At 45.2% G+C, this 15,578-nt stretch overlaps 1 protein-coding gene across 1 annotated transcript; it reads right to left on the minus strand.

The window, feature by feature from the left end:
- Nucleotides 1-4,068: 4,068 nt before the first annotated feature.
- Nucleotides 4,069-11,472, minus strand: LOC103651735 (FACT complex subunit SSRP1). Its single transcript, XM_008677434.1, has 4 exons — nucleotides 11,380-11,472; nucleotides 10,853-11,020; nucleotides 4,331-4,409; nucleotides 4,069-4,190 (listed from the first exon to the last, which is right to left on the minus strand). The coding sequence occupies exons 1-4, from the start codon at nucleotides 11,470-11,472 to the stop codon at nucleotides 4,069-4,071; spliced, it is 462 nt and encodes a 153-aa protein (XP_008675656.1).
- Nucleotides 11,473-15,578: the final 4,106 nt, after the last annotated feature.

Raw genomic sequence — 15,578 nt, forward strand, 5'->3', positions numbered from 1 at the left:
TGGATTAGAAAACATTTAGCTGGGTTTTATCTCGCCACAACTATGTATTACTTTTACATTGCTTTTGAAAAAGAAGGCAATCGATTCTTTCGTTTCTGGACAAATGGCTTAGATGGTTTGCTTCCTGAGTTCAAAGCACATACTATGGCTAAATCTTATATGTACTCCATATTGATTTGATACTAATTGAATGTAATTTAAACAACAATTTGAAGATTTCCCTTGTCAATTAATGCAGCCGCTGTTTTTTTTCTTGAATACTGAGTTCACAGTTATGGATGTTTTAATGAATCGTCCCTTTTTTACGAGGGACAACAAAAGCTCTCTATGTTTTTTATTAGATGAAGAATGAATCAACCCTTGCAGAAGCTAAAGATAGAAGATAACACTACTCTATTTTTTTAAGATGTTGTAGTCAGGAAGAAGGTTATGTTGTCTTGTTCATTGGAAGCACTCTTCCACATTACTTGGTTCCTTGCTGATAACATTTGTCTGTTACAGATGTCATGTGCATTAATAAGCAGATATCATGCGCATTAACAAGCAACCAAGAAGACACTAAGCTACGGGGAATTATGGCCTTAGTCCTGGTACTGATCACCTATGTCTTGGTAACAAGCAGATATCCTGGATATAGAAGCAGCCAAAAATAGTGTCAGATTCTGGTTCCCACACCCGTGTCCTGGTACCACTATTCGTGCCTATGTTGGGCTCCTATATCCATGTGAGCGAGCATGAAGATGCTCACCAACATGGCAACTAGAGTATGCTTCCCACTGATGTTTCACCCAGTATAACTGCATTTACCTCACCAACATGGCAACTAGAGTATGCTTCCCACTGATGTTTCACCCAGTATAACTCCAGTTCTTGCAATTCTGTTTTTTCAGTTCGCTCTATATAAGTGGTGTGTTGTTCTGAATTTGCTTGTCTTATTTCACAATATAGTTTAAGTTATCGCGTCATCTTTTATAATAACTTGAATAAGTTTTCACTCTTTAATCCACAGGCCATAAAACAAAAGCAGCAATCGTTGTCCCTTGAAGCACATGATTGTGCGAATGCAATTCCTGATTTGAGCAATATGATCAAAGCAGTTCAGGGCCTAGGTAACATTTGAATGTCTGAAGTGTAATTTTGCAGCCTTGCAACTATAAAATAAACAATGTATTGTTTAATTATTGCAGTTGCACAGTGTGAAGATTTAAAATTGAAGTGCTATGAAGAGATGGATAAGAGGAAGAAACTTTATAATATTGTTCAAGAGACAAAAGGTATCTATTATCCTGTGTGCATCCAGTTCTTTGTGCTTGCTCTTAACATTTACCTGAGAGAATGTATTTTGTATTCTCATTATATTTGTCATCTCAACTATTTCAGGAATTTATCAGGTTTTTTTGTCGATGCCGACCCTTAAGCAAAGATGAGGTGTCATCAGGCCTGAATGCAAATGGCGGAACAACTAAAAAGACATTTAAGTTTGATAGAGTATTCACGACGAATGATGATCAAGGTATATTAGTGATAACTTGATGTTTGAATGAAGCTGTAGTTTATTTTACAATTGCAATCCATTATGTTAGACACAATAGTCTACAAATTCAGTTATTTGAGTTTAACATTATAAAAACAAGATTGCTAGCTGGGTACTTGTACATGTTTGGCTAAAAACCTTATGATCATTATGCTGTCAGCTATTACCGTGTCAGACACAATAGTCTACACATTCAATTATTTGAGTTTAACATTATAAGGAGAAGATTGCTAGCTGATTACTTGTGCATGTTTTTCAAAAACAGCAAAAGTGCTAAACTATTGTGTTCAAACAACTTACCTTATATGACTTCTGTTGTCTAATGTGCAACTTGAATTAATGAGCAAATATTGTGTATGTGGATGCGTCTCCACTGGTCACATCTGTCTTAGATGGTTACAATGTATGCATCTTTGCTTACGGACAAATAGGAATAGGAAAGACTTTTACCATGGAAGTGAATGAGAGTAATAGTGGTGTTAACTATAGAACTCTGGAAGAACTGTTCAATATTGCAGAGGAGAGGAAAGGAAGTGTCACATATGACTTTTCTGTTAGTGTTCTTGAGGTTTACATTGAACAAATCGGATACCTTCTATTTTCTTGGTCTATTTGTGTGGTGTTATATGTTGTTCAATTTAACCATTTAAGTTACTTCTTCGTTCAAGAGATACATTTTTAGTTGCTATTGCATGACATGTGCTGAAATGATTGCTTGCACTTCGCTCTATAGGTCTACTCAGTTGAGGACAGTGATCAATGTCTCATAGGCACTGCTGAAATTCCTGTTGGTGGATTTTAATGAAGCTAATTTGCTGATGTAGCTACTGGTGCACTTTTCTGCTTTAATAACAGATTGTTCTTGTCACCCTAAAAAGGTTCCCGTTCTACTTTCGGGCAGGTGAATTGCAAAGAAATGGTATGTCCGCAACTGGTGCTCTCGGACGACTCCATCACCGAGCAGCCCTTCGCCCGGTGGCTGCGGTGTCGAACTGGCTGACACCTACTCGCAGTTGCATTACAAGTTTTACTGACTATGAATTTACAGGTTTATTTAATTTCGGTTGCAATGCTTCTGACAACAGTTGTATCTGTCCTCTTGTTCAACTTCCATGTATCCCTCACATTCTTCCTTGGATCCACATAAGTGTTAATGATAATTTTGTTGCATCTCCTCTGCTGATCAGAGCTTTCAAACTCATGACAGAATAATGTACTAAACTTCAGTGTGGTGTCTATCTCAGTGTACCTACACTCAGTTGGAAAACTTCAACCACACTGCAACAAGGTTTATAAAAGGTACTGTTACTATTGTTAAAATTAGTCATTTTAGCTATCTGCTTCTATTTCACCGTGCTTGCAGGTTTGCTATGAGGAAAAACAAATTTATGGGCTCAAACAAAGTGTGATAGTGAAAGCCATTTTGCTTCTAGCAGCTTAAGGTGAGTTAATCTTGTTTCAGTACTTTGTCCTGCTGATTTACTTGCCCCACATAATTGTTGAATCACATTGCTTATGCATTTGTGGACTGTGCTACATATATTTATGAGAGAATTCCATGTGTATTGTAAAAAATTGCTCTCACATTTATACCACAGAAAAAGTGTGTTACCCTATGGTATCACAATTCGAGTTTTAGTCTTCCACTGTTGTCTGTTTTTTCTAACTTGGACATTACCCTATGGTATCATAATCCTCTGTGCTACCTGTACCCGCCGTAGTAAAATAAAATATTATGGCATGTTAGCCTCCTTGCTTTGTTAGTTTGGAGAGTACTCTGTAATTTGCTTGGCTGCCTTGTAATACTAGGTTACTATAGCTGTCTGTATCGAGAATGTTTTGTGGCTTGAACTAAGAAAAAACACTCCATGGTTTGCAGAACCAAGCCAAGAAAACAGATATCAACTGTGATGCCACACTCAAAAGCTTGTTTGGTGGGAGGGACAAGGTTGGGATGCTGGAGATCTCCAAGCTTTTGAGCCCTGACTTCCCGAAGATCTCCAAGCTTCCCTGGTCCATGGAGCCAGGGATGTCACTTTGGTAAAAGACTTCGTTGTGGATGTTCTCTTTTATGGTCCATGTTAAGTCCCAAGTCCCACTAGAAAAATCGTGTGATGGCATTAAGACTTTCAGACTTTGTTTTGGGGTCTGATGCATGTAAAAAGGATTCCCAGTGTTTCTGTTGCTCTTGCGATCCTGCGAGGACACATATGAGAGAAATATTTAGTCTGCTGATGACAAATCTTGTCTTATGTTCATGCCTATGCCTATCTGATCAAGCGTTATGATATGATCCCATGTGTGGTATTGTGTTCTTTAGAGATGTACTTAATTATGTTTCTCTTGCATTTCATGTTGCTTTGTCTAATTGTTACCGCAAATTAAGATTTTATTATAATTTCAATTTGATATGCTCCATCATAGCCATGGCCCATGGTTACTGTAGGGCGCACGAAGTGCGCCTCCTGATCTAGTAATAGTGAATGCCACTACGATTTCATTCAGTGCCACCATGCCAACCCACGAGCTTGAATCTAATCAGACTCGTTGCCAGAATCCACGTCACCTGCAGCTTCACCACGATAGACGGCAGACTCTTTTTCATAACGTTTCTTGTCGACCTGTGCCTGCTGGACGTAAGGCTGCTTCTCTTCGCCTGCTCGTGACAAGGAGCGTGGAAACGGTAAGCACAAAGCTTATGTTTTAGCTGTAAACATGAGAAAACGTTGCAGAATTTGCCTCGCAGCGCTGGTACTATTACTCAGATAATATAATGGAGAATGATCTAGAATATACTTGACATCTTTTGCCACATCTCCCCAAGCTTCTTTGCAATCTCAGTCGTAGGCAAATCTGGGTTGCTGCTCTTCATGTTCTGCATCATGAAAATAAACTTTAAACTTCTGTTCGATATCAGATAGTTACTACTCCCCTGTTCCAATTTATAGGTCATTTTGGCTTTTCTAAATACACAGTTTTTACTATGTATCTAGTCAAACCATATATCTAGGTGCATACGAAAAATAATGTATCTAGAAGAGCCAAAATGTCTCATAATCTTACTACTCTATTAAGACCCTAAGGTCAGCGTCCACACATACCTTGTGCCCCCGCCCCTGCCTCCCCCCTCTGCGCAATGCCCCACCTGCCCCCACGCTCGTCAGCATCCTGCTGCTCGCACCATGCATGCCGCCGATTTCGCCTGCCTGAGCCCTGTCCCGAGATGGCCGCGTGCAGCCCCATCGTCTGAGATCGTGTGGAAGATCTACTCCAAACTGCTCAAAGAGATCTGCATCCTCGCTCGATGGCTGGGATCCATGCCTTCCGCCCCAGCACGATGACCAAGAGATCCAGGCTCCTGGCCGCCGCGCTGTGCCGCGTCCGGGACCCGGCCTCCTCCGTGCGCGCCGCGCTCGTCTGCGCCACGGCAGGTGCCGCGGCGCTGGCTCCGCTCGCCGACGCCGTACTCCACGAGCCGGACCAGTGCGCGCAGCTGGCCGCCGCGCTCGCCGCCGCCGCCGCCGTCGAGGCCTCGGAGCCCACCGACGACCTCGCCGCGTACCTCCGGGGGCTCCTCCCGCGCCTCTACAAGCTCCTCCGCAGCGCGGCGTTCAAGGCCAAGCCCGCGCTCATCTCCCTCATCGGCGCTGCCTCGGCAGCCTCCGGCGGTGGAGCCGCCTCCGCCGCCTTGCCTCTCCCGCCCGCGATTCGCCTCCCGCATGCGAGCCCCCCGCCGTGATTCGCCTCCCGCATGCGAACACCCCGCCGCGATTCCCCTCCCGCCCGCGGCGAATCCCCCGCCATCTGATCCGCCAGCCGGCCTCCCTCCCCGTGCGCATCGCCGCCAGCAGCCGCATGCGCGCGAATCTCTCGCCACCACCACCCGCTACGCCCACTCTCAACAACCTCCGCCTCCAACGCCCAAGAACTCCTAATCTCGCCTCGTGGGCCACCGCAACCCCTCCTGCCTGTAGATCCACTCCGCCGCGAACCTCCCCATGCCTCCACCGCCCCTTCCGTACCTCCTCCTCCTCCTCCTCGGGACACACGGCCAAGCACCAAGCGACCAAACGCGCGCCGCCTTGAACTCGAAGCAAGCAAGCGACTGGGATGGGCATTTTCTTCAGGTGTTTGGAAAGGCCCTAATGGCGAGGACGCGTTGGGGGCGGTGGCTGGGGCTGGTGACGGCGGTGTGGGTGCAGTGCATCTCCGGCAACAACTACACCTTCTCCAACTACTCGCACGCGCTGAAGACGCTCATGGGCCTCACGCAGCTACAGCTCAACGGCTTCTCCGTCGCCAAGGACGTCGGCAAGGCGTTCGGCCTCCTCGCGGGGCTGGCGTCCGACCGCGTCCCCACCTAGCCCCTCCTCGCCGTCGGCTCCCTTGAGGGCCTCCTCGGCTACGGCGCGCAGTGGATGGTCGTGTCCGGGGTCATCGCGCCGCTCCCCTACTGGCAGACACGCTCGTTGTGGGTGCCAAATACCGCAGCGAGTTCGAGGAGGTTGCTGCTATGCTCCAAGAATTAGAAAAGGAGATTGATGATGCGGATGCGCAAATTGGAAATCGTTGACAACTGCTTGATAAGTAAGTCACTTCTATGTATGGATCTTTTTATGTTGCGTGCTTCTCAGCCAATGCATTTTGTTGCTGATTTCATATTATAATGTTGTCTGGTAGTTCAGATTATACATATGCAGATTAATGTTCTGTGAGACACAATGACAACAATGCTCTTGTTTGTTTAGTTGTCTTCTTTTTTACGGTTTGGCATTCCATCGATTCATACAACTATTTGCAAAATAGGAAATTAAAATTATGCCATTTCATACACCATTGGAAAGCTACAAATTTCGTTTATAAACATCAGACCGGTATACTATGGCAGTCTTTATAAGCATTTCATCGATTATGTGGTGCACACATAAACCATATAGTGAGCAGCATCAATGGAGCTAGCTCCTATGGTAAATAGTCCCTGCTGCGACATCAATGGATCATCAAAAGGGAGTTGTGTTTGGTCGTCGGGGTTGTGTTTGGTCGCCGGAGCAACGCTTGCTCGCGGCGAGGAAACCGGAGCTACGTTCGGGCTGCGGCGTGAAAGCACGCCCAGATGCGACGTCGCCATTCCCAAGGCTGCGACCCGCTCCACCGTTGTCGAAGCATCACACGAAGGATCATACTATAACCTTATGAACTGCAACATGAAGTTTGGAGGGTAGACCTGCTTAATTTGAGCATATTATCTTAGCATGCCTTCAAGATCATCATAAATTGCCCTGATCAACTATGAAGTATCATTGACCGTTTATGTTTCGTACTTTAGAAATTGGATTTCAATGGTTCAAGGTACCCTGATTATGTCTGGTGTGCATTCTGCACCTTTAGTTATTTTGCATTGGTTCAGTACATAATGTGTGTTTTCTCATTGTTGTACATGTCACTATACTGCTGATAGAAACAAAAAATTAGCAACAATATTGGATTTCAGGCTTCTCAGTGTTGTTCGCTCGTGCTGTATCTGTCGCCGCGTGAGCAGTTATTGGCTTAGTTTCTAATGTCCACCTTCCCATCTCTGTTTTTCTTCTTTCAGAACTTCTTCGATGATCTTTTGGACCACCCCTGTTGATACAAACACAATCATTTTGTGGCAGGAAATCACCATATTAGAGTTGACAACCTTCACATCATCTGTCCTTTTGTAACTGTTTGTGCAACAATGAGTTTATCTTAAGTTCTGTTTTTTGGTAATATCGGTTTACTGCACTTAAGTTTTTGATAAAGGATCTTTGATGTCACTTGTAGGAAGAATTTGACACTCATGGTCCAAAGGAGAACACTTTGCTACCCCCTTACTTGAGGAAAAGGTAAAAAATAATTGAGATAGTTGCAGCACGTGGTATAGTCTTTGCTCTATCACAGTCAGGAGTATGGGCTACTTTTAGTAGAGGTATGGTATTCTTGCCTTCTTACAATCCCTTTCTGCTTGCTCTGGTTGTCCTGAGATTATCTTTATATATTTCCACAAACAAATCAGAGAATATGCTTTCTGAATGGAAGTCCAGATGAAGTTATCCACAATTTATTTTACAACAAGAATAATGATTCACTCATTAATGTATTAGTATATGGTTCTGAAAACTTCAGTGCTCTACGATACAGAACAACTCAGACAAAGTATGCTTTGTCAATGCAATTGCTTTTTTATCCTATCATCTTCTTTAAAACTTCCCCAACCGTTCAAGGTTCGTCGAGGGCAAGACAATCGTCGGATGTTTGGTCCTCTCTTTTTGAGTCTGAGTCCATGAAAATGCCTGGATTTGTAGAGTTCGATGGTGTCAATGGAAAGTTTTGACTTACTCTGCTCACGACATGTATGCTGAGTCGACTTTGGTAATGGCTAAAACATATTGAATCTTCTGTGAATAGATGAACTAAAAGAAATTGAATCTTCTTTACAATCCCTCTCTTATCATCCCATAATTAGCCCATGTTGAGCACTCCTATTTGGTTACCAAATTTCGAAACCCAGGGCTAATTGAATGAATATCTATCACACACATACGTGTTGTCACTTCTTTCACACATACACAGTCACAAATTCAGTTAATAGTTCATAGTTAACAGGTAACTGTAACAATTAACTTGCTGACAGTTTAAAATGCCAGCTTGTACTAACTGGATTCAACAAACAGTTAACGGTTAACTAAATTGCTCACAAATGAATATTTATCACACCCATACATGATGTCACTTCTTTTACACATACAGCCACAAAAAGAAGGCTTAAACAATCACACACACATAGATGCTTACTGAAACAAGCATAATTCAGCTAATAGTCACACATACATGAGATACAGTCAAACACACTGTGCATTCTACATCATGTATGGGTGGCTGGGGACAAAAATGCCAGTCTCGAGATCGGTGGAGGATTGACAGGAACAAGGTTGTAGACTCCGGAGACTAGGGCGATGGGTAATAGCAGTGTTTGGGTCCGGGGACGCAGCATGGGGTGCGAGAGCGGGGAAGGGAGCGACGGTGGTGCATGGTGAATAAGCAGGTGAGAGCTGGGAGACGATATAGATGAGCAAACTAGCAGGAACAAGAATGAACAAAGAACTTAATGATTGTGAATTCAATCAGAGAAAAATTTTCTTTTTATGGCCACCGCGTCCATCTCTTTGGTACTCGTCCCATGTATTTTAGTATCATCTGCACCCCATCAGCTCATCAACTCATGTTTAATTTATGCGATTCAAGTTTTCATGGACTGAAATGCCTAATTGATGCGAGACAACTATTAAAGGTGTCGTGGATTATTACTCTTATGATCCTGGATAGAATTTATCAGTCCGTTACCAACATTGAGTGAAGGTCTTATTTTTTGCAGGTATATTATGGGTGATTTACTTGCTTTAACAATGCAATCGTTGTTTCACAAAAGGATACAAGTATTAGGACAACTAAGATAGGGCCCATTTATGTTTTGTTGGCTCAAAATATGGCTGCAAACTTACCTGTTGTATAAGTCGTATAACATTTTAAAGCATTAGGAATAGTCCAACGTACCTCATAGGTGGTGATTCTTGTGTAATTCCCCTTTAATCATTGTTCACTCCAAACAAGAGTGTCACATTCACAATTTATTTCTTGTTATTCTCATATTAGGACTAGAATTTTATTTTAAACTAATGAAATTCAAGGGGTTTACATTCATGCTTCTTGTATTTATGGTGTTGATAACAATGAAATTAGTGCAGTGAGGATGTTACCCTTATAATTCTTATTTCAGTGAGGATTTTAAGCAGAATAATAATTATGGGATAAACATGAGTTTTATTGTTCAGACCCCATCATGTTAATTTTAATGATAAGCATCTAATTTTTCTCCAAACTAAGGTGTGTTTGTGCTGCCAGCAAGGTTCTGTTGCTTCAAACATTCTTATTCATTTTCCTAAATTTTGCAGCTTATTTGGTCCGACTTGCTTCAAACATGTTCAAGAATACAACTTGTTTCCTCCACACCTTTGTTTACAAGAAGTATGGCTTGGCAGCCTCCATATTCTTCATCGCAGCAGCAGCAGCATGAAGTTGCCCATCTAATCAGTGAAGCTACACAGTCAGGGCTCCTGTCTACCTCAACCAAGCAAGCCCGGTCACTGCAGTGTTGCGTACTATGTTGTTCAAGGAAATGGTCAGACCTACAACTCCTCCACATACAAGAACCCTTCTAACTGTCCTGCAAGTGTTGTAGCTCTTATGCCTCAGACTCCAGCTACTGCTTACATGGCGAATACTCCCAGTGGTGACTCCAGCTACTACTATTTTTGTAATGGTTGATAAGCTTAATGTTGGCAGCAATGTAACATAATAATTGGGTTGTGTGATGGTGAATTTAACTGAACCCATGGAAAAGCCATGAGTTTCCACCCATTTATGGGTTGGTTTGGAGTTAACAAACTAATTGGATGGGTAGGGTTTGATTTACTTAGTATGTTTTTGGGTGGGTATGGGATGGGTGTCAAGGTTTATGCCTATGGGTGTGGGTTCGGTGTGGGTTGGGGTTACTGCCATTAGCAGGTCTAGGCATGAGCCTACAATTTCACTGTAGTTATGAAAACTGATCAGTCAATGATGATGAATCATACAAGCCTTTTTTTAATTCAGCACGTTCTTTGATAGGGGATGAATTTGCACGAGGTGTTATGAACTGCAGGCGGAGGTGAGCAGTGGGAGTGTTTGCGTATTAAAGTGCACCGCACTACAATACTTGTTTGTGGATGTTGAGCGTTTACTTTAGCTTAATCAATCACATAGTTTTTTAATTAATTAATGTTATCTTTATCGTCCATGCAAGAGGATCTCTATCGTGTTTCGCAAGATAGAAGCCGTCAAGCACCTATTCGGTTTTGTGTAGAACTTCACGCTCCTTCCTATCCGGATACTTATATCCTTATTTGGATAATGGTGCCTAGCAACAACGATAGCCTGCCATCGACTTAGACGAGCAGCCAAAGATCATCCTCAACAACTTATGTGCTGTCGCAACGCACGGGCACCTACCTAGTTTGAAATGGAGGGAGTAATATCTCTGTGTATACAGTAAGTTTCTAGTATGGGAAGGTGTCTGCTCTACCCACTACCCTCAGTATCACAAAATATCTTATGACCAAAGAAATTACATGTGATGAAGTAGCCTGCTATGTTGCCCAATTATTTCAACCTCAAGCGTGTCATAATTGATAAAACTATAAAAGTTATGTGCTACCTAATATGACGAGAATTATTAGCCAAAGGAAGTAATGAACTTACTCCTCGCTCAGCCATCGAGAAATACATGAACGGTGTCATTGCTCTTTTGGGGGCATTAGGATCTTTTTTCTTCTTTGCCTTTTTCTTCTCTGGTCCTTCGTCATCCCTGCCCTTAGGCTCCCATTTCTGAACTGGCTTTGAACTGCTTGCTTCCTTCTTGGTTGATTTCTGTGGACAAAATAACTGGACATTACATCACCACTTTGCTACAGGTCTACAACAACAACAGATTTTAAAATACCTCTTTTTCATCACCACCTCTGTTTACAAATCGTCCGACTAATCGCGATTAGTCGGGCTGGTCGCCTGTAAGTGGCCGACCAGGGGGACGACGCGGTCTGGTTTCCTGGTCATCCTAATCGTTGATTAGACGTCCAAAGCGACCGATTAGTCGTCTGATTAGCTAGGTTCTGGTCGACCAGTGCGCGCGGGCTAAATGTGATTGTGCTATTGGGCTTCACCGTTTTTTGGGCCCAGTAGCCGCATACATCTGTTGGTGCCCCTAAACCCTAAATCCTCCCCTGTGCCTGCGCCCCTCTCAAGTTTCTGTCCTCTGTCAGCGGCTGCTGCTCTAGCCTCCAGGTCTCTCCATCGTCAATCATCGCCGGCGTGCAGCTCATCCTTGAAGAAGGTCGTCCCTGCCCCCTGCTCATCTACAATGCACAAGATGAGCTCGTCATCCGAAGGTCATCCATGCTCCCCTCCTTCCCCCTTGTCTGCACTCTGCAGTTTTGCATTCTGCGCAGCACGTCAACAGTACCCATTTGTTTGCAGTCTGCCCTGGCCCTGCTCATCTAGTGTTCTATACTTCTATGTTCTACTGCCTTACTTCAATAGTTCTTAGCTTCATCTCTGCCAACCAGTTTCCATCAGCCCAGCAGTAGCATATCTAGTGCCTAGTAGTGACTTGACCTCTATCTGTTGACATGTTCAGAGTTTCATGCTGCCGGTGGACGAAGAGGTGCTGATGTTGAGGTCTTATTCCCTGGGTCCAATGTGGCTGGCAGTGGCATGCAAGTGATTCTGTTCCTCCCGTGACCTCAAATGTTGATAGCACAGGCCCTGCTTCGGCATTATCAGCTGCTGCAGACTCAAAAAGTCTTGCTGAAAAGGCTATTGCAGCACTCCCTCCTGAGCTTAGTGCACAAGCAACTGACCCAAAAAGAAAGGCAAGGTCACAGGACCCAGGATGGAAGTTTGGGTGGTGGCCAGACACAACAAAGAAGGATTTTGTTGAGTGTATTTTATGTTCGAAGATTGTTCCTTCCGGAATCAAAAGGTTCAAGCAGCATCTTGCCGGTGGGTTTGGTGACACCATGAAGTGTGCTAGAGTACCAGAATTGGTTTCAAAGGAAATGCACACGTATCTGAAAAGGAGCATGAGACTTGTGATTACTGCTAATACTGAAGAAGGTGAAGAGGGAGAAGAGCGGAATGATGAAGGTCCTAAACCAAGTTCTGGGACAAAAAACAAGCAAGCAAAAAAGAAAATTGCCCAAGCTGCCATGTCCCCATTTCTTGTATCTGCTCCTCGAAAACCAAGTACCCAAAAGGCAAGCAAATCAGTGAGTGCCATGCTCTGCAAGACTCCAGAAGAAGTAGTTGCAGAGAGGCATAAAAACAAAACTTCTCAGGCCACCCTTGAGCACTGCACAAAGAAAGGGACACAAGCACAACAAATTGTTGACGACCATGTAGCTGATTTTCTGTGTGAGAACAAGATTTCATTGAATGTCGTAAACTCAAGAAGTTGAAAGATTATGTTGGAGTCTATTGGTCAATACGGTCCTGGATATCGTGGTCCATCGTATCATGAGACTAGAGTACCTTGGCCTAAAAGGACAGTGAAGAGAACATCGACACCCGCGACGGTACCACACAGAAGAAGAGAAAACATAAAACCAAGAAAAGAGGAGGAAAACACTCGAAATGAAGAATTCACGTGCCTTGGTGTCAATTAAAAGAAGGTATACGAATCGGGTCCCAAATACTGAATGGCTGGTGAATGGAATCCCAAATACTGAAATTTTTCGTATGGTAGAAAGCCCTAGAAGGGCTTGTTCGGTTACACCAATCCAGAAGAGGATTGGAGGGGATTAAATCCCCTCATAGTCATTACATTAATCCAAAAATGGATTGGAGGGGTTTAAATCTCCTTCTAGTCATTTTATCTACTAACTATTAAGGGGGCAGTGTAGACTGCCCCCGCTCGTACCCGCACGCGACACTGCCCCCACACGCGACGGCCGCACACGCACGCCCCACACGCAACGGCCGCACACCGCCGCGAAACCGCCGCACGCCCCCACCCACCGTCGCGAAACCGCCGCACGCCCCCAACGGCCGCATCCGCCGCACGACCCGCCGCACGACGTTTCCCCGCCGCCGCACACCAAGCGCCCACCCGTCGCCGCACGACCCGCCGCAACGCCCGCATCCGCCGCACGCCCGCGGCATCTCGCGCACGCCCGCCGCTTCTCCTGCTCGCCTGCCGCCGCTTCTCCCGCTGCGATGCACGCCCGCGCCAAGCACTCCCCCGCCGTACTCCTCCCCAGCCGTGAAGCGCGCACGCAGCACTCCCCCGCCGCAAATCCCGCAACCATCCGCACGCCAAGCGCCCACGCGAAACAATCCCCCGCCGCGAATCCCGCCCGCAAACCCCACGACATGCCGCCACCTCTCAGCAACCGCCACCAACACCCGCACGCCCACCCGCGCTTCGCCCCAAGCTCAAAACCCCGCGCGTCCCGGCCTCGAGCTAGCCGCAAAACACTGCCATCCTCAATCCACCGTCAATTCGCGGCTCTGAGCACCTTTGTTCCCCTGCTCAATCCCCGCCCTGCCCTGTTCGTTGCCCTGCCCCGCCCGAAAGGAAGGACAAAGGAGAAGGAGCTTGCCCCGCCACCGGATAGGAACGATATATGCTATTGCTCAAGCGCGCAGGGCTCGACCAATGTATGATCCACTCTCCAATGAAGTGTGGTACAGTTCGCTACGAGCAAAGATTTTAATTGTAGACTGTGTATTGTTTTGCTTGATTCTGAGCACTTAAGTCTCATGTGGTTTGCATTTTCGGATTATGTATACACGGTAAAACACATTTTACAAATGCCATTAGGTAGTGAATGTCATAGCAACTTTAATGGTTTCAGCAATCGAATCCCCACAGCTTGGTAACTTGAAGGTAATTGACTCAGCAATCAAATTGCAAGCCCAAGTTATGCTACTCACAAAATATATCATGACAATACAACATATTGGTAACTTGAGGCTCCAACATTTAACCCACATATGATCCTCAGAAGGTTGTTTGTGCAATAATGGTCTGACCAATTCCAATTGCTTCCTCTGAAATTCTGCTCCTAAACTTTGATAATTTTTTGGTAAACGAAAAAGGATATGTTTGAGACAAACTATTGTTGTTTTTGCCTTTTCCAAATAATTAATCGACGCTACACACAGTTCAGCATAAGACTTCGCAAAATATGCAAAATAGGATTTTGGATTAAACAGTTTGTCTAAGACATATCCTTTTTCGTTTAACATAGTCTGCCCCCCATCTGGGTTTGGTGTTCCTTGTGAACTCACCAACGAGTCTGAGCTGAACAACTCATCTCTTTCAAGCTTAAGAAGGGTTTCTTTTGATTTGCCTTTCAACAACGACACAACTTCAAGCATTGTTGTTCTGTTTTCAAATTCTGAATGAGTACAGAATAGCCCAAACTATGACCATTCTTCTCAGTTCAGATTCAGATAACTTGTCGCTCAGTTTTGAGTCTGCAATTTCATCATATCTACCCTGCCTTGCCAGCGGAAGCACCCAGTTTAGAATTCCATATGTATGTATGAAACAAGCTGAACTGCAATGTGTCGGCGTTTCGACCCCGGGGGGTCCCTGGACCGACGAGTGAATTGTCGCCGCGTGCCCCAGCCCAGATGGGTCGGCGCGAGACAGAGCAAGAAGGGGAAGAAAACAGGCAAAGGGGGAACTCGCAGCCTTCGTGTTGCCCTGCGCCCAGGTCGGGTGCGCTTGCAGTAGGGGGTTACAAGCGTCCGCGAGGGAGAGAGAGAGCCTTATGCGCCGACCCGTCCTCCCGCGCGGCCAACCTTCTCGTACGAGAGCCCTGGACCTTCCTTTTATAGGCGTAAGGAGAGGGTCCAGGTGTACAATGGGGGGTGTAGCAGTGTGCTAACGTGTCTAGCAGAGAGGAGCTAGAGCCCTAAGTACATGCCGTCGTGGCAGTCAGAGAGGTTTTGGCACCCTGTTCATGTGATGTCGTGGCCGTCGTAGGAGAGCTGGAGCCCTACGAAAGGACAGCTGTCGGGGCTGTCGAATCCTTGCTGACGTCTCCTTGGTTCCGTAAGGGGCTGAGAGCCGTCGTCGTCATGGAGCACGCAGGGCACCATCATTATTTGTTTACCGGGGCGAGCCAGATGGGACGCCGGTCTTGTTCCCCGTAGCTTGAGCTAGCTAGGGGTAGGGTAATGATGCCCCCATGTGACGTGGTCGGTCCGAGCCCTAGGTCGGGCGAGGCGGAGGCTCCTCCGAGGTCGAGGTCGAGTCTGTCTTTGAGAGCACCTAGAGGGGGGGGTGAATAGGTGATCCTGGGAAACTTGAAAACTTAAGCCACAAAACTTGGTTAATCGTTAGCACAATAATTGCCAAGTGGCTAAAGAGGAATCCTCAACAAAACACAATAACCAACAAGGATCAATCACAGAGATG

This window comes from Zea mays, chromosome 3, assembly GCF_902167145.1.
Source record: "Zea mays cultivar B73 chromosome 3, Zm-B73-REFERENCE-NAM-5.0, whole genome shotgun sequence".
Taxonomy (NCBI): Eukaryota; Viridiplantae; Streptophyta; class Magnoliopsida; order Poales; family Poaceae; genus Zea; species Zea mays.

What these genes read in the sequence shown, in the direction of transcription:
- LOC103651735 (XM_008677434.1), bottom strand. Translation starts at nt 11,472, where the DNA reads ATGAGCTGCACGCCGGCGATGATTGACGATGGAGAGACCTGGAGGCTA. An exon ending in GAAACTTGAGAGGGGCGCAG is followed by an intron (nt 11,021 to 11,379) that starts GCACAGGGGAGG and finishes TTTTGTCCACAG; the next exon opens with AAATCAACCAAGAAGGAAGC. An exon ending in GATGTGGCAAAAGATGTCAA is followed by an intron (nt 4,191 to 4,330) that starts GTATATTCTAGA and finishes TGTCACGAGCAG; the next exon opens with GCGAAGAGAAGCAGCCTTAC.